Below are 17,340 nucleotides of genomic sequence, written 5' to 3'. Positions count from 1 at the left end.
TAAGTGGTAGAGCACTAGCTTTGAGCTTAAGAGCTGAGGGACAGTGCCAGGCCCCAGAGTTCAGGCCCCACGACCAACCAAAACAACAACAACAACAACAAAACCAAAACAAAAAAATTGAAACATTGCAGATACCAGTGGCTCATGTTTGTAATCCTTGCTACTCAGGAGGCTGAGGTCTGAGGATCCCGTTTTGAAGCCATGTCTGGCAGGAAAGACTATGAGACTCTTATCTCCAATTAAACACCATAAAAAGCCAGAAGTGGAGCTATGGCTCAAGCCTTGAGCCTAAAATCTCAGGCACAGTGCCCCTGGACCCAGGACTGGTACAGAAAAAAATTTGCCAAAAGATCTAGCTGTTATACTTTTTGGGTATCACTGAAGAGAAAGGAGACTCAAGTCAATACAAAACCTTCCAACCAAAGTTTGCAGAAATATTATACATTATAGCCAAAAGGTAGAAACAGTTCAAATGTCCCCACTGGGTGAATAAAACCTGGTAGTTCTAACCCTGCAAAACCAGTCAGCAATGAAAAAGGCATGAAATTCTAATGCTGGCTGCCACATGACTGAACTTGAAAGACTTTCACTCAAAGTGAAAGAAGATGTCTGTGAGACTAAGAGGAAGGGTGCGTCTGAGCAGCCTCCCTTCTCCTTCCCATGTCTCACAGGCTCTTGGATGCAGCAGGTGTAGTTTTTTCCTGTCAGGCCCTCTCCTTGGATGTCCTGTAGCCCTTGGGTTTTAACTTCTGTGATGATAGTTACTACATTTGACCCTCCTTCTAAGTAAATGTTCTTTTTCCCTCTTCTACCACCCATCATCTCTTATCCTCCTTTTCTGGTCTTTCTTTCTCTTCTCTCTTCCTATGACACACAACATCTGGATTTAAGATCTTGTCCATAATCTATACATATTTTCCTTAAATCGAATTGGTTTGTACTTAATGTTCATTCTCTTATCTAGTTTTTAAAGTTGTACTTGGAAATGAAGGTTATAGAGGTGTGTGTGTGTGTTTGTGCACGTGCACGCACATGCATGTATGCAAATACTAAGGCTTAGACTCAGGGCCTGGGTGCTATCCTTGAGCTCTTTTGCTCAAGGCTGGTGTTCTGCTACCTGAGCCATAGCTCCACTTTCGGCTTTTTGGTGGCTGATTAGAGATAAAAGTCTCATAGACTTTCCTGCTTGGGTTGACTTTGAACTGTGATCTCAACCTTCTGAGCAGCTGGGATCACAAGCTTGATTCACTGGCTCCTGGCTGTAATTTCTGTTTATGGAGGGAGAAGAGACGTTCAAAGAAAATGTTTCTCTGCTTTTTTCTTCTACATTCCTATCCCTGCTGAGACCTTTTTTTTCTACCTGTTGCCCATTTACAGTCACTATGTGGTTGGTTTTCTTATCCTCAGCTGGAATATGGGAACTTACCAGGGTAGATTCTCTCACATGCTTTCGAATTCTGATACTCATAATAACCTTTTCACAGACCAGTACTTGCTCCTTCCAGAGTCATTCATTGCTGGATTTGCCAGTGCCCATGGACAGCTGCCAACACGCATCCTTCTTGCTTTCTCCCCACCAGGGACTGAGCCTCCCAAAAACAAATTCTTTATTGGTTCTTAATAGCTATTTATTGGAGTTGACTGGGAGCTCTTCTAGTTGTGTAAAACAGTTACTGAAACTTCGGTTTAGAAAAAGAAATTAAAAATTTTTGGTTCTGCATTTTTCCATGACAGGATTTTATGTAGGAAAGTAATAAAAGGGACAGGGGAGGAACTTTTTATTTTTATTTTATTTTATTATTTTTTTTTGTGAACATACTGTACAGAGGGGTTACAATTACATGGGCAAGATAATGAGTACATTTCTTATCAAGCATTGCAGCCTCCTCCTTTGTTTACCCTTCACCTCCCTTCCCAGCCTCCTCCCTCCCACACCCACTCAATCCTCCCCCCAACCAAAGTTGTAAAGTTCGTTTTCAACATGACAACTTGTACTTCTCATTGTTGCAACCGGTCCACCTGTATCCTTAACAACTTGTTTTTCCCCATCTCCTCCACAAATTATACTGACATCAAATATAGTGAAAGCAGGGGTTATACTGTGGGGGAGGGACATACAAAGCAACAAAGAAATAATCTTATAAATGCGTTAGAAACAAATGCATGAAAGAAAAAAAAGGAGAGGAACTTGTAATGAAGTCATATAGCATAAAAGAGAGACTGGGCCAGTGAAGATTATTTGCAAAGAAATTAAAAAGGAACACATGGCAGGATCTTAGCAGTTGTAGTAGGTCAGAATTCTAAGGTATTTAAACACCAAATGGAATTTGACTTTGTACCTGAACTATCTACTCTGGGATTTATTTGGCAATGCTCAGAGAGAAAGTTTGGCTCTTGGCTTTATGATATGAATGTTGATATAGCAAATACCTGTTATTTACAGCTCAGTCTCCTTGTCGTACCCATGTGAGGACAGACTCTCAGCCTTCTCATTGTTAAGGGGCTTCCGGTGAAGGAGGATAAAGTAAGATTTAGTAGGGAAGGGATGGTGTTTCTTGCTTTATCAGCAACAGCTGCATAGGTGGCGACCAGACCACTGGGGCATGTGCACTGACAAGCTGGTCTTACCCTGGCTGTGAGGCTGGGCTTGCTCACCACCTTGTTTTTGGCCTGCTTCTAACCTAGTGCTTTTTTTTTCAGGCTATGGCTTCATAGCTATTAGCAGGCCATGAAATCAATTATTATGCAGGATAAAGAGAATTTTAAAATGATATAGGCTTGTTAAGACATTTAAGTTAGGTGTTGACTCCAGTTTTTGTTTTGTTTTTGGTATCCTTTTATTTTTATATTCCTTATGCTTGATTCTCAGTTTTATTTTCAACATAGAAATACTTCATGGTGGCTTATTTATTCACTTGCTTTTCTCAGAGTTTCTGAACTTTCCAAGGAAGTCACAGGAATTGGTAGAAGTCTAAAAAAAAATTAACGCGCTTGTAATATGGCTTTTACAATGTTTTAACCTATATACTTTCTAAACATAAGAAAAAGGACCACTTTATTCCAATATCATATTACTAGAACCACACACGCAGAATTTTGTTAAAATCTTCATATTGATACATTAAATTTAAAAAGACTTCTAAACCTCTTTGAATAATAATGATGCTAGAATATCCATGCATGAGTTTTGTATAGTGTCACAGACTTTTCAGCACATTCCTGAAATTTGCAATGGGGTGAAATTTGCAATGTCAACTTTAATTTTCCTATGTTTGTGAGTTATTAACATCAGATGACAAATTACCATACTAAACATTTTATAATTACTTTCTTAGGCAAAAAGATGATGAAGCAGAGGGAGTGATAATAATTTCATTTTAAAGGGGAAAATAAAAATTAAACCTTCTTCTAAATTTGACACATATTAAAATAAAAAGAAGCAAGGTAAATTCATCAAGTAAAATCTCAAAAAGCTTTTAGCAACAAATTTTATTCATAGCTCCTAAGCTATTGTTTATGTTTTGCCCAAAAGTTTAAGTAGTTAGCTTTAGAAAGTAGAGAGCAGATAAATTTTTCTTTTTCTTGATATTTTGGTTGCAATTGCCAACTGTTCTCAATTTAATTACCTTTCCAAGACTTCATTTCTAAACTATACCAAGATAAGTTCTTTGTATAATAACCTGTTACTGTTTTACAAATCAAGTGGCCAATCTCTCTAAATTTTTTTCACATCACATTTCTTTCTTTTTTTTTTTTTTGGGGTCCAGTTGTGGGGCCTGAACTCTGGGCCTGGGCGCTGTCCCTCAGCTTCTCAGCTCAAGGCTAGCATTCTACCACTTGAGCCACAGCGCCACTTCTGGCTTTTTCTTTTTGCTTATGTGGTGCTGAGGAATCGAACCCAGTGCCTCAGGTATGCAAGGCAAGCGCTCTACCACTGAGCCTCCTTCCCAGCCCTCACATTTCTTTCTTAGTGGCTATATTTAAAGATCATCTTGAGCTGGGGTTGTAGCTCCGTGGTACAGTTCCAGTGTACCATGTGCAAGGTTCTAGGGTTCCATCCAAAGCATCACTCAATTTTTTTCACCTTTGTTTTGGTTAGGTTTTTTTTTTTTTTTGTTAATGCTGGGACTGGGACTTGAACTCTGGGCCTCACACTCTTACTCTGTCTCATACTATTTGCTAGCTAGGCTGGTGCCTTATCACTTGAGCCATTTTTCCCCCAGTTAATTAGTGATGAATCTCAAGGCCTCTTCTATCCAGGTTGTCTTCAAATAGAGATCCTTCAGATCTTAGTCTTCTGAGTAGATACGATTACAGACATGAGCCACCAGCACCTGGCAGACAAGTGTTCTGAATTCTTCAGCTTGTAATTCTCTGGGAAGAAATCTTCACCAAGTATGATTCCTCTAAATCATGGCAACTTTCAGCTGCCAGTCTCAGTTTTCCTATCCAATTAGATTTGCAAGAAGTCCTTCCCATTAAGTGTATATACTTGCATCTCACAACACTTTATATGATGCCTGATCTCTTACTACCCCCTCTCTCTTCCCGCCGCCACCCTGCCCTGATCTTGGAGCTTGAACCTAGGGCCTGGGCACTGCTGCTGTGCTTTTGTGCTTAAAGCTAATTCTCTACCACTTGAGTTACAGTTCCATTTCTGGCTTTTGGTGGTTAATTGGAGATAAGAGTCTCATAGACTTTCCTGCCCAGGCTGGCTTTGAACTGTGATCTTCAGATCTCAAACCTCCTGAGTAGCTAGGATTACAGGTGTGAGCCACTGGAGCCCTGCTTGCCTGTTGTTTTTATCATGAAAGCTAGCATTCACCAAGCAGTTCTTGTGGGCCAGGCAGTGTGTGCTTTCTTGCACGTTATCTCAGCAATTTGTCTTGAGTGCCATTATTCTCATCAATTAATGCATAGACATTTACGGACATGGGGAAATTTTCCGCAGGTCTTGTACCTTAATTTGCATTTTGACCTGACTGATTTTAGAGGTTTTTTTTTTTTAATCCCTCTGTAGTGAATTGCATCTCTAAATTGAGAATGTATGGAAAACTGAATGCATATGAGCCCTGAGGATTGTGCTTAAAACCTGGCATACTAGAAAAATATACTCTACCACTGAGCTACACTTTCAGCCTGGTATATTATTTAAAATGAATGCTACTAAGCCTAATTACACCTTTTATTCCATTAGCATGTAGTAAAGGCATTCCTTTAAAGAAGAAATATAATTACGTTTTGTGGATGCCAAGGAAATAAAAATTATTCCATCAATAAATATCATCTCTTTTGGATTTTTAAAGTATTATCACTGCTTCATCTTCTTATCACCAAAGCCTATAATATATTCTGTTTTATTTTTAAAGCATCAAGAGAAATTACTTCTAGACTAAAATCATCTTTTTAATTAGATGTGTTCTAAACTAACCTTGTGTTTTTAATCACTTACCTTGAATTTGATAAGGAAAAAAATCTCAGCCAGATTAGATTGTTTTATCTTTGCTTTCATTTCTCCATATTTAATGTTACCATTAGACCTGCTTTAAAAATATCATATTCAACCTGACTTAGTAGACATTTAATAGAATTTAAGAACTTTACCATTTACTGTTTATATTCCTTTTTCTTGAGAAAATATTGCTGGATAGCTATTCCCTTTTGTCCACCTACCACTTTTTGAAGATATTTATGATTAAAGGATGAGTGACGAGTAGGTGATGTTAGTGTAAAATAAATATTCCGTTCTAGCATTTGATTTGAATATAGGCACACATTTATGTAGTGTTAAAATTGTGCATTTTCAAAAGAATAAAGCAGAATAAATTGAATGAGCACAACCAATGTGAACTTGAGGTGACTAAATTTTGTCTTATGTTTTTACAGCAATTTGAAGATCTGAAATAGCGCTTTAGTCAGTGTGGTAGCATATGCTTTGCTGTGAAAACCATAAAGGAAAATAATTGGTCATGAATGGGCAATAATTATTCCTAACAAAATTTAAAAGTGGGAACCTAGATTAGACTCTTCCAGTCTAAATATTTTGCAATGCATTTTGGAGGTACATTTTAAAAAAGTCCTCAAGTCCTAAGTGTGTTCACTAGCTTCCATCACTGTAACAAAGTACCTGAGACAATTAAGTTATAAGGAGGAAAGATTAGATTCGACTCACATTTTGGAGGTTTCCTTCTACGATTGACTGGCCCTTTTTATGTCTTGGGTCTAGGCACTGTCCCTCAGCTCTTACAGCTCAAGGCTAGCGCTCTACCACTTGAGCCATGCACCACTTCCAGCTTTTTCTGCTTATGTAGTGCTGAGGAATCAAACCTAGGGCCTCATGCATGCAAGGCAAGCCCCCCCCCCCCATCATTCTTTTTGAAGAGTATATCAACTAAAATATCAGAACATCTGCCTCTCTGCAGTCTACAACATGAATAAAAATATTTAAAAGTGTAGTTATAATCTGTTTAACAGTATTTAATCAAGTGACTTTTCTTTGACAATGGAACACTTTAGGGAGGTAGGCAAGGTTTACCAAAACACTTAGCATCTTTTGGAAACACCCAATTTGAGGCTTAGTCAAACCAATACCCTTTTGTTATTTCTACAGTAATTATTTCTTAGAAGTTTTGATAAGATTTTTAGGGTTGTATAGAGCAGCAGGCAGCACAGTAGCTTTTTATTGCTGCCTAGAATATGGAATTATTACTGCTTAAGGAGCCTTTCCAATAACTTGGCCCTAAGCAGGTGATCGCTCACCTGCAGGTGGAAGTTGCTTCAACATCCTGGCTAGGGCACAGCTTTATCCGTTACTTACTTCCTCCCCACAAAACACTCTGTGTTCACTGAAGCTCTTGAATAAATGAGCTGCTATTCTCTGTCTCCCACACCAGCCATTAAATCGAGAGTATATCTAATTTTAAATGTGATAAATTTTTGGTGAGCTCCTGTAAGTTACAAAACCTACCTTTAAGAAGTTGAAAACATTCACTGATGTTCTCTCTCTGAGATTGTTAACTACAAGCCAATTAAGTATGGGAATCCATCTGCTAAAAGTGAAGCTGTTATCTGAATAGTTAATATTATTCCATTCTTCTTGACAATAATTAAATAGCATGCATCCAAAAGAGATCAACTCATTAAGACAGAGGTTACAAAAAAGGGGGAGAGAATCAATTATATCACTCTTTCTCAAGAGGATTTGGATTTTAAATAGGATGATGAGAAGACGGTAAAACTTGGCTCCAAGAAAAAATGCTATAATGGTAAAGTTTCAGAGATTGCTACGTGTAATTAAATAGTCTTCCCTTTTTTACCAATAGGTAGGACAGAAGAGAAGAATGCATGGTGGTAAATGATTGGGAAATAAGCTCTGGTTACTTTAATTGAAGTTAACTTTAATTTTCATACTTTTGTTCTTTCAAAATTTTAATTGTTATTATAAAGGTGATGTATAGAGGGGTTACAGTTACATAAGTCAGATAAAGAGTATATTTCTTTTTGGACAGTGTCACCCTTCCTTCATACATTTTTTAATATTTTATAAAACAAATGGAATTCTGAGAACCAGAAATTTCTAACCATTGCCTTTTTCACTTCTCAGGTGTGGCCTCTTTAAGTATTCAATTTGCCAAACTCCCAAAGGGACTGAAGCATTTAAATTTATCTAAAACCTCACTGTCACCTAAAGGTATAGTATTTATTATTTTCTTAATACTGTGGATAATATTACTGCTGCACCTGTTACCTTTAGTAGTTAGAGTTATTATTGTGCTATTTGTCTACAATTAAAAAAATAGATGTATTACATTACCTTTCCATAAAGGCAGTATGCCATTCAGATCTTTTGGTCTAAACTTATATGCTTTCAGTGCAAGAAATAACTTTTAAACACACCTGTGCTCCTAAACTCTTTTTCAACTTTGAACCAGTGAATTCTCACCTGCTGTCTCATATTCCTAGAAGCACCTGGTTTTGTTTTTCTTCACTCTTTTTTCTGACAAACAAGTTTGCGTCTCCCAACAGTCAGATCTCGACTGTCTGCCTTACTGAAAACAATCAACCCTCACTGCTATGTTATCATAGTAGCTCTCCAGTCTTTCTATTTCCTGTCCCCGGAAGTTGCCTTTTTTTTCTCTCCCAGTGGTATTGACTTTATTTCCCCCCCCCCCCCCCCCCATTTATCTAGTTTCTAATCATACCCTTTCATTTTGGTTATTATTTTTGCCTACAAGCATCTACATAATAACTCTAGAAATTACCCTGCTTGGGATGAGAATGCTTCCTCACATCTGTAGTATCAGTTACTCAGTAGGCAGAGATAGAAGGTCATGGTTCCAAGCCAGTCCAGACAAAAAGTTAGTGAGCCTCCATGTTTCTTTTTTTTGGGAGGGGGGGTCTGATCGTGGGGCCTTAACTCTGGGCCTGGGTACTGTCCCTCAGCTCGTCAGCTCAAGGCTAGCGCTCTATCACTTGAGCCACAGCACCACTTCTGGCTTTTTTCTTTTTGCTTATGTGGTGCTGAGGAATCGAACCTAGAGCCTCAAGCATGCAAGGCAAGTGCTCTACCACTGAGCCACCTTCCCAGCCCTCCATGTTTCTTTTTTTTGGTAAGTCATGGGGCTTGAACTCAGAGCCTGGGTGCTGTCTCCGAGCTCCTTTGCTCAAGGCTTGTGCTGTACCACTTTGAGCCACAGCTCCACTTTCGTTTGAGTAGTTAATTGGAGATAAGAGTCTCATGGGGACTTTTCTACCAAGGCTGGCTTTGAACCACAGTCCTCAGATCTCAGCCTCCTGAGTAGTTAGGATTATAAGTGTGAGCCACTGGCACCTGGCTGTGAGACCCAAATCTTAAACAACAAACTGGGCATGGTACGACGTGTGTGTAATCCCACCTACATGGGAGACAGAGATAAGAGTATTGAAATGTAAAGGTGGCTTGGGAAGAAGCTCAAAACCCTATCTGAAAAATAACTAAAGGAAAAAAAAAAACACTGGGGGTGTGGCTTGATTGGTAGAACACCAGACTAGTAATCAGGAGGCTATGCTCAAACCCAATATTTACCTTACTAATCCCCCACCCCCAAAGGAGGAAGATGAAAGAAATCACCCTCCTTTTATCATGCTTCTTATATATCTACTCTGTTGAGATGCCTGAATATTTCTTTTTTCACTAAACATTCATGGAAACCAGTCTAGTTTACCAAATCTTCATCTGTGATTCTCTACTAAGTCATGTTCTCCGTCTCTGAGACCACAGCTGGATCCTTTGCCTTACTATAGCATTCCATGGCTGTGTCTTTAGTGTGAGAATGGGGCTCTCCTGTAGCTCATGTTTTTTTTGTATTTGTATCTTCAGCTCCTGGCATGATGCCTGGACTACAGAGGGTATTCAATGGAAGTTTCATGAATTGAAAAACTTGACATTTCTAAAGTAAATCACTGTCTTTTGGAGGCATTCTGTGCAATGTTTTCATTCACCAGAGACTGCAGCAGTTGGCTGCTTCTGGCTCAAAGGGTGCAATAAATGCTCATAACAGCTAGAATGTCTGCAACCACAAAGTCCCTGCCATCACTAACCCTATCACTATCATCATCTTATACTATCATATTTTTTCTTTTTTCTTTTTTTTGGGGGGGGGTTCCGGTCATGGGGCCTGAACTCTGGGCCTGGGCGCTGTCCCTCAGCTCTTCAGCTCAAGGCTAGCGCTCTACCCCTTGAGCCACAGTTCCACTTCTGGCTTTTTTCTTTTTGTTTATGTGGAGCTGAGGAATCGAACTCAGGACCTCATGCATGCAAGGCAAGCGCTCTACCACTGAGCCACCTTCCCAGCCCGTGCTATCATATTGTGTATGTGTGTGTATGTGGTGTACTAGTGCTGGTACTAGTACTGGCATGAGACTTGCTTAACTTTTTCTCTCAAGGGTGGTGCTCTAACACTTGAGTCATAGTTCTACTTCCAGTTCTTTTTTTCTGTTGCTAGTCCTGGCACTGTCCTGAGCTTTTTTCCTCAAGGATAGTGCTCTACCACTTGAGCCACATTTTCCCTTCTCCCTTTTTTTGGTGCTTTATTGGAGATACGAATCTCACAGACTTTTTTTTTTGGCCTGGGCTGGCTTTGAACTGTGATCTTCAGATTGCAGCCTCCTGATTTATAGGTATGAGCCACTAGCAGCTGGCTCTTAATTTTCTTTTTAGGATAAATAGGCAGATTTATCAGGTCATAGAATATACATATTTTTTTTCTCCTTTTTCATGGTACTAAGGTTTGAACTCAGTCTCACAATTGCTCAGCTGGTGCTCTGTTATCTGAGCCATGCCTTCAGCCTGGTTTTTTGCTGGCTATTTGGAGATGGAGTCTCCCAGACTTTCTTCCTGGATTGACTTTAGATCACTGTTCTCTGTACCTCAGCCTCCTATGGTTATAGGCTATGGTTACAGGCATGAGACATTGGTTCCCAGCTGAGTATGTGCATTTTTTTTTTTTGCATTGTAAAGGTGATGTACAGAGGGGTTACAGTTACCTAAATCCAGCAATGAGGACATTTCTTTTGAACAGTGTCACTCCTGGCTTCTTTTATATTTATTGTCATCCTGTGTTCACTCTCTTGCTGGATATTATTCTCACTTTTCATTCTCTATCAAGAACATAAATGGGTCTTGATATTCTAATTTCAGTTTCTCTAGTTACTGCTTAGGCCAGCTCCTCCCCCATCTTCAGTCATTTGTATTTCATTTGGATAAATGCTAGCTTATATTCTTTCTTCATTTTCTGTTTATAGTGCTAATCTTTTTCTTGTATAATTTCTGTACATATTAAAAATATTAATCATTTTTCATGTGCTCCATAACTCTAGTTCCACTTCTTTATAAAATAGAAGGTATCATTTCTACCTTCCTCCATCTCCCAGTGTTGGGGGATCAAGCCCAGAACCTTACACATCAAGAGGGTTTAAACAAATCTGATGATATTTCATTATTTTAATTGAATTATTCATTATGGTGAAGCAAATGGAGGGATGTGGTGATCATTTGTCTTTCCTGGGGCAAACTTGATTTCTTAAAGGCTTAGTCATAGGTACTAAAAGGTGTGAAATTTCAAAATAGCTCAGATTAAATTGTAGTTAAAGTTTGTGCTGAATTTGACTAGCATTTACATTTTAGATCTGAGGAAACATTTATATTCAGGGATCTATAGTATAAGACAGATTTTTCTTTTTACATCTCCCCATGACATTCCCTACTGACTCCAAATACCCTTTCTCTATCTCAGATGTTAGCAATCTGATAGTTTTCTGGGTTTCTCTCAAATGTCCTGCTGGTAGGCAGATCATGTCAAGGCACGGCCATCTGGTACCACCTTTTTTCCAGCTGTAAACACTCCAATGGTAAATATGAAGAATGGTCAGAATCACTAGACAGCCAGAATAGAGAGCAGCATGCAAATCTGTATTTTGTGTGAGTTGTAAGAGGCCAGATTTCCCCCTCCCCCAAGTTCTCTGTTTTTATAATTCCCTGCATTTTTGGGTTTATTAAGACAGGCCAGTATGAATGTGGGCACTGGAGCCGGGGAGAAACGCCTTCTTAAGAAGCTGAACTGATAACATGATTCTCTCCCATGTTGATTCAGATGCTGGCCACCTGCCAAGTGCCCACACTTGTCAAGGAGCTTTTTGCTGTCAAGTCTCATTTAGCCTTCTAATGTTGGGATTTAAAGAGATGATTTTACAAATGATGTTTTTGATGAGTGTCTGGTATACTCCATATGTTTTAGACTCACTCATTCCATTAGAAACCAGATTAATGGGAATAACAGAAGAAAAAAAAAGCTAAAGGAAGCAGGACTTTTAAAGAAGCATAACAGATCACCTTCAGAAATTCACTTGGGCTAAAGGCAGTTTCAGATTTTTTTTTTTTTTTTGAAACACAATGAATCAAATCTTCGTGCCTTTCATAGTGTACTCTTGCTTCTTGGCTGGTTGACTGTGGCTCGCTAGCTAATGAGTGAAGTTGTCTCTTGGTATCAAAACATCAAAATCCACAGATGTTTCCAGGTCCCTTATATAAAACAGCATTGTGCTTACATAGAACCTATACACATCTTCCTTATGTACTTGAAATCATCTCTAAATACTTAGAATACTTAATGCAGTGTAAATCTATGCAAAAAGTCATTATACTATACAATCATTATACTGTACAACGTAGGGAATAATAACCAGGGGAAAAAGTCTGCCCCTGAATTTTTTTTTTTTTTTTTTTGGTATTTGTTGTGGTTGGTTTGTTTGTTTTGGTGCCAGGACAGGGGTTGACCTAAGAGCCTCTTGCTCTTACTTGCAAGGTTTGGCTTTTTCACTGAAGGCTGGTGCTCTACCACTTAATCCACAACTCTACTTTCCTGAACTAGCCTTTAGTTGGTAATTCAGATAACTCTGGCTGGTGTAAACCAGTAGGCTTTCCACAGACATTTTTATTTTGGCAGTGTTGGCTTTTGAACTCAGGGCCTTGTACTTGCTAGGCAGGTATTCTACCACTTGAGCCATCTGCCTAGTAACAAATACCTTTTGAAATGAAAAGCTATTCCTTGTAGAGCACTGATTTGTTAGTTTCTTGTCTAATGACTTTGCTTCCTAATGATCTCTGCATTCCTCCACCTCCTCCTCCTCTAATGCATATCTCCCAATCACCTGTTTCATGAATACTTTGTAAATGTATTTTTTGTAAACACCACGTTCTTATACTTCAGAAGATACTGAAGTATTTTATTCTTTTATTCAGAACCTGTCTCCTCTTTCTATTCCTCAAATGTCCACTTACCCTGGACATACCCCAGCAACCTCTGCTAGGTGCATACCAGAATCTGTTTTCTCTCTCAAGCTGGGGGAAATCCATGGATGGCTTCATTAGTAACATTCTCTGACTGTTCTAAATACATAATAGCGAGGGGAGAGGTGCTCCAGTAGATGCTGTCTCTGTAGTTCTCCCCTCAAATCTTTCGTGAGAGTCCCCTTTTGGCTTCTACATGATGACCAGATATGGTGCTGATTGGCAAGACCTGCCGGGCCCTGGAATCCTTAGCACCATAAAGCTTGCCCCATGTGGACAAAAACTCTTTCCTCCTTCTCTTTTAGAGGGTTGAGATTTTAAAAAAGAATTTTACAGATGAAACAAGAAAAGCAGAGCAATTTGTAAAAAGTGTATCCATTTTAGAAATAGTTTGGAACCATAGACTTTTGCTAGAAACAAAACGAACTTTGTGGTAACCCCTATTCTGTTGGCCAGAGTCTACCCATCAGTAGCACTGGAGTGTGTGAGTCCCCAGTGAGTGTCCAGACTTTTACTGACTCCCATTTGATATTGACACACCTCAGAGAGGTGACCTGAGGAAAAAATAGACCCAGTGCAAGGCCATGACTAGGAGGCTTGTGTCAATCATGGTCATTGTACAGCAGAATATAGCTCAGTCCACATGGTGCCATCCTTTCCTCCATACTCTCCTGTTGTCTTCAGAGCCATTGATATTATGTATGGAAAGTGTCTATAGAGTTAATTAAAAATTTGTCCTTTTGATTGTGTCTTATTTTGCGTGCTGATTATCTTACGCTTTTAAAAGTCCATCTGAAGGTAAATTTTGTCTTGAGTGTAAATGCATTACAGAGCACTGTAAACTCTTGTCAGATTCCTAATGCATAAATAGCCTAAAATATCTGCAAGTGTACATGTATCATTTAAATGCCGTTCACTAAGTTAACAATGGCCTGGTAACAATGGTCAGTTAGATGCCTTGCATCATGCTGAGACTTCAGCACTAAATGCCTTCTGTCCTCAGACACATCAGAGGATGTGGGATTCCGTCGCTCTCCCTGATTCTGTGAGATGGCTGAATCTGTCAATAACCTCTGTCCCCTGAGGGTTTGTCAAAAGAAGACTCAATCAGCTCTACCATCTGGGGACAGTGTTTATGCCTAACCTCAGTCTGGCAATTTGATGGCACTGCTGGGGCATTTATAAAAAACTCTCAAACCTCATTTTATTTCCTGGAGTGGAAATTGAAGCTGCATTTCCTCTGTGTTGCAGGGGTGAATAGCCTTTCTCAGTCACTCAGTGCCAATCCATTGACTGCCTCCACCCTTCTCCATCTCGACCTCTCAGGGAATATCCTTCGAGGAGATGACCTCTCGGTAAGCTTTCCTTAACTTAGTCTCATCTTTGAAGAAACTAGACTTCATAAGCCCAGCATTGTTTCCAAACATGACTTTTAACTTATTTCTCTGATTCTCCCATAATCACAACACCTTTAAATCCTGTCGCTACAAGCATGTGAAGTAGTTTAATGAAAACGTCAGACCTTTCCTTAATTAAATATACTCTGTCACCATAAGTTTTTTTTTCTCTCATTGAATATGCTGAAGTTCAAGTTCTTTTTGGAAATGCTTTCTCTGGAGGAATTATTATCTTTCTTTTGCAACATTAGTTCACCTGTTAACAATGGCTTGATAAGAAAGTGGTAACAGAAACTAAACTATCATTACAAGCTATTGTTAGGATATTTTTAAAAATAGTTTTCAGTTAAGAGAGACTATTAAGATAAAACCAAGTCCTGGGCAATTTCACAAACAAAAGTCACCTGTAGTCATTCTTTGGACTATGAAGGTCAAAAGTCTCCCCGTCTAGTATGACAAGAATTTTCCTTAATCTGAGTTAGTAATATCAATATTTGGCAGATCTTGTTGACACAAAGCATGAGTTATACTCTCATTGCCATGTGTGCTAAATATCCCCTCTGGTTACCATGATAGAACCTAGAAGAAAAATTTCCCAAACAACAAGGCTTACAGTGAGTGAGCATCTTTGAAAGGCTTTGCAGGGATGAAAAACACTGTGAAATTCATGATCATTTCTTTTGTTTTAGTTCACCTGTAAGGCAGGGAAAATAAATGAAAGCCTTTTCATAGTTTTATTTTTTTCCCCTCTCCTTTTCCCTTCCTTCACACTTGAAATCATTTACATAATGCTGGTTTCTTGGTGCCTTATGACTTTTTTAGTGCATTTTTACAATTTCACTTTCTCCTTCACTGATGAGTCATTAAGTATGCCCCATTCTAAGATAAAATAAAGACTCTGATGCAGAGCCACCAAAGTATTATTGTAGCAAAGTATAGGAGTAAGTTTAGCGAGATTAAAGAGACAGAAGCCAGGTGATGGTGGCTTATGAGCTCTATTCCTAACTACTCAAGAGGCTGAGGTCTGAGGATTGTGGTTCAAAGCCAGCCGTGGCAGAAAAGTTGTGCGAACTGTAGCTCAAGTGGTAGACCACCATCCTGAGCAAACAGCCAAGAGACAGTGCCTAGGTTCTGAGTTCAAGCCCCAGTACCCTCGTACACTCATGTATCAAATAAAACACGACTGAAATAAGGACAGTTATAGTTGTTTATATAACAAAGGAGCTCTAAGCTTCTTTCCTGGCCAGATATGGGTCTTGTGCCAGGTCTGTGAGGGGAGTCATGATGACTAGAGTGGTTTCCTAGTCAGTTCTGGAGGTTCTGGGCTGGTGTATGGTCTTCCCCTACCTGTGCCTTCAAGGAAAACATCCTGTAAGGGGGTTGACCCCTTAGGGCCTCCTCACTACTTCAGATTGACGAGAGCTCCCTCACCTGGTGACTGGGAGCAAAAAGGACACCAAAATTAAATGTCTGGAGGCTGGTAGTGCCAGGCTGAGAGAAGAAGAACTTTATGTAAGTGAAAAAAAAATGATTTTCATGAATCAGAATATTCCATAACCCAATCTATCCTGGTTATTCTAAAGCATTTACAATCTAAAGATTTTGTTTTTTTGAACTCCTTGATGGAGTGGATTTTTTGAAACATCATACAGTATAGTTAAACTGCTTTAATGAGACTTTGCCAAGTACAGAGACATTTGTTATAGGCTCGCTTGGATTTGCAAGTATCTGGAAGCAGTTGGTGAAGCAGAGGGGTTTGAGCTGTCTGAATGGTGGTAGAGAGCTTGGACTTTATTGGTGAGCTCTGACTGGTGCTCTTATAGGTAATTGGGGAACAACTAAGAGTAATTGAATTCCGTTGTTTTGATGCCATCTATGGGGAATAGAAGTTAGAAGGGGAGAAAGTTTGGGCGAAATGACCGCCCCCTCCCCAAGCCTAAATTGTCTTGGCTGTACATACTAATAATGCTCTGAGGCCAATCTTGTTAAACGACAACTTCAACTCCTCCTTCTCCTCCTCCTCCTCCTCCTCCTTCCTTTTTTTTTTTTTTGGTCGATCATGGAGCTTGAACTCTGGGCTTGGGCGCTGTCCTTCAGCTCTTCAGCTCAAGGCTAGCACTCTACCACTTGGGCCACAGCACCACTTCCGGTTTTCTGGTGGTTTATTGGAGATAAGAGTTTCATGGACTTTCCTGCCCTGGCTGGCTTTGAACCATGATCCTCAGATCTCAACCTCTTCAGTAGCTAGGATTACAGGCGTGAGCCATGGGCGCCTGGCTTTCTTCTTCCTTCTTCCTTCTTCTTCTTCCTTCTTCTTCCTCCTTCTTTCTTCTTTTAGTTGGTTGTGGGGCCTGAACTCTGGGCCTGGGTGCTGTCTCTGAGCTCTTCAGCTCAAGGCTAGCGCCCTACCAATTGAGCCACCTTGATCTTTTTCTGCTTATGTGGTGCTGAGGAATCAAACCCAGGGCCTCATGCATGCAGAGCAAGCACCCTACCACTGAGCCACCTCCTCCTCCTCCTCCTCCTCCTCCTTTTTTTTTTTTTAAAGGCCAGAGAAACTATTATATTGGACAGAAGAGAGAATAGCCTGAGAACATCCACTGGTTAAATTCAAATGAGTGGTTCTTAACATTTTTAGAAGTGATTAGCATTTTGATAGGGTGACTGCAGTTCAGGTGGCACATTCATCCCAGGAGTTAAAATTAATTAGTATCATTCCAAAATTATATAATAAAAATTGAGCTAATCAAGAAAATGAAATCATGTGTAAAAAAGTGGGGGGGGGTTGGCAGTTGAAATTCTTGGCACTTGGTTACACATATTTTATTTAATTGAAAGTATCATTTGGACTTTTGCTCTCAGGGAAGATGATGGAGTGATAGAAAAGTCAGGTAATCTACTTGGGAGTAGTTTCTCAGCTAGTCTTGGGAAACATGGTGATTTCCTTTGAAAACATTAGCCTGCATTATGGGATGTATATATTTTAGATTTTAACATTTCCTTTTTGTTTTTTCATTTCAAGCACATGTACAGTTTTTTGGCCCAGCCAAATGCCATTGCTCATCTGGATTTATCCAATACAGAATGTTCCCTGGATATGGTAATGTTTCTGTGTAT

At 39.5% G+C, this 17,340-nt stretch overlaps 1 protein-coding gene across 3 annotated transcripts in view; it reads left to right on the top strand.

Annotated features, from left to right (window-relative positions):
* The window catches only part of Carmil1 (capping protein regulator and myosin 1 linker 1), a 286,802-nt gene that overhangs the window by 162,461 nt on the left and 107,001 nt on the right, over positions 1–17,340 (top strand). For all 3 annotated transcript variants that reach the window (XM_042683832.1, XM_042683831.1, XM_042683833.1), the window contains exons 12-14: positions 7,604–7,690; positions 14,078–14,181; positions 17,246–17,323. In XM_042683832.1, the coding sequence (XP_042539766.1) occupies positions 7,604–7,690; positions 14,078–14,181; positions 17,246–17,323 (269 nt within the window). The remainder of the gene's footprint in view (positions 1–7,603; positions 7,691–14,077; positions 14,182–17,245; positions 17,324–17,340) is intronic.

The sequence above is a fragment of the Dipodomys spectabilis genome, unplaced genomic scaffold (assembly GCF_019054845.1).
Source record: "Dipodomys spectabilis isolate Male_0828 unplaced genomic scaffold, ASM1905484v1 ptg000085l, whole genome shotgun sequence".
Classification (NCBI taxonomy): domain Eukaryota; kingdom Metazoa; phylum Chordata; class Mammalia; order Rodentia; family Heteromyidae; genus Dipodomys; species Dipodomys spectabilis.
This window is presented reverse-complemented; position numbering and strand designations above follow the sequence as displayed.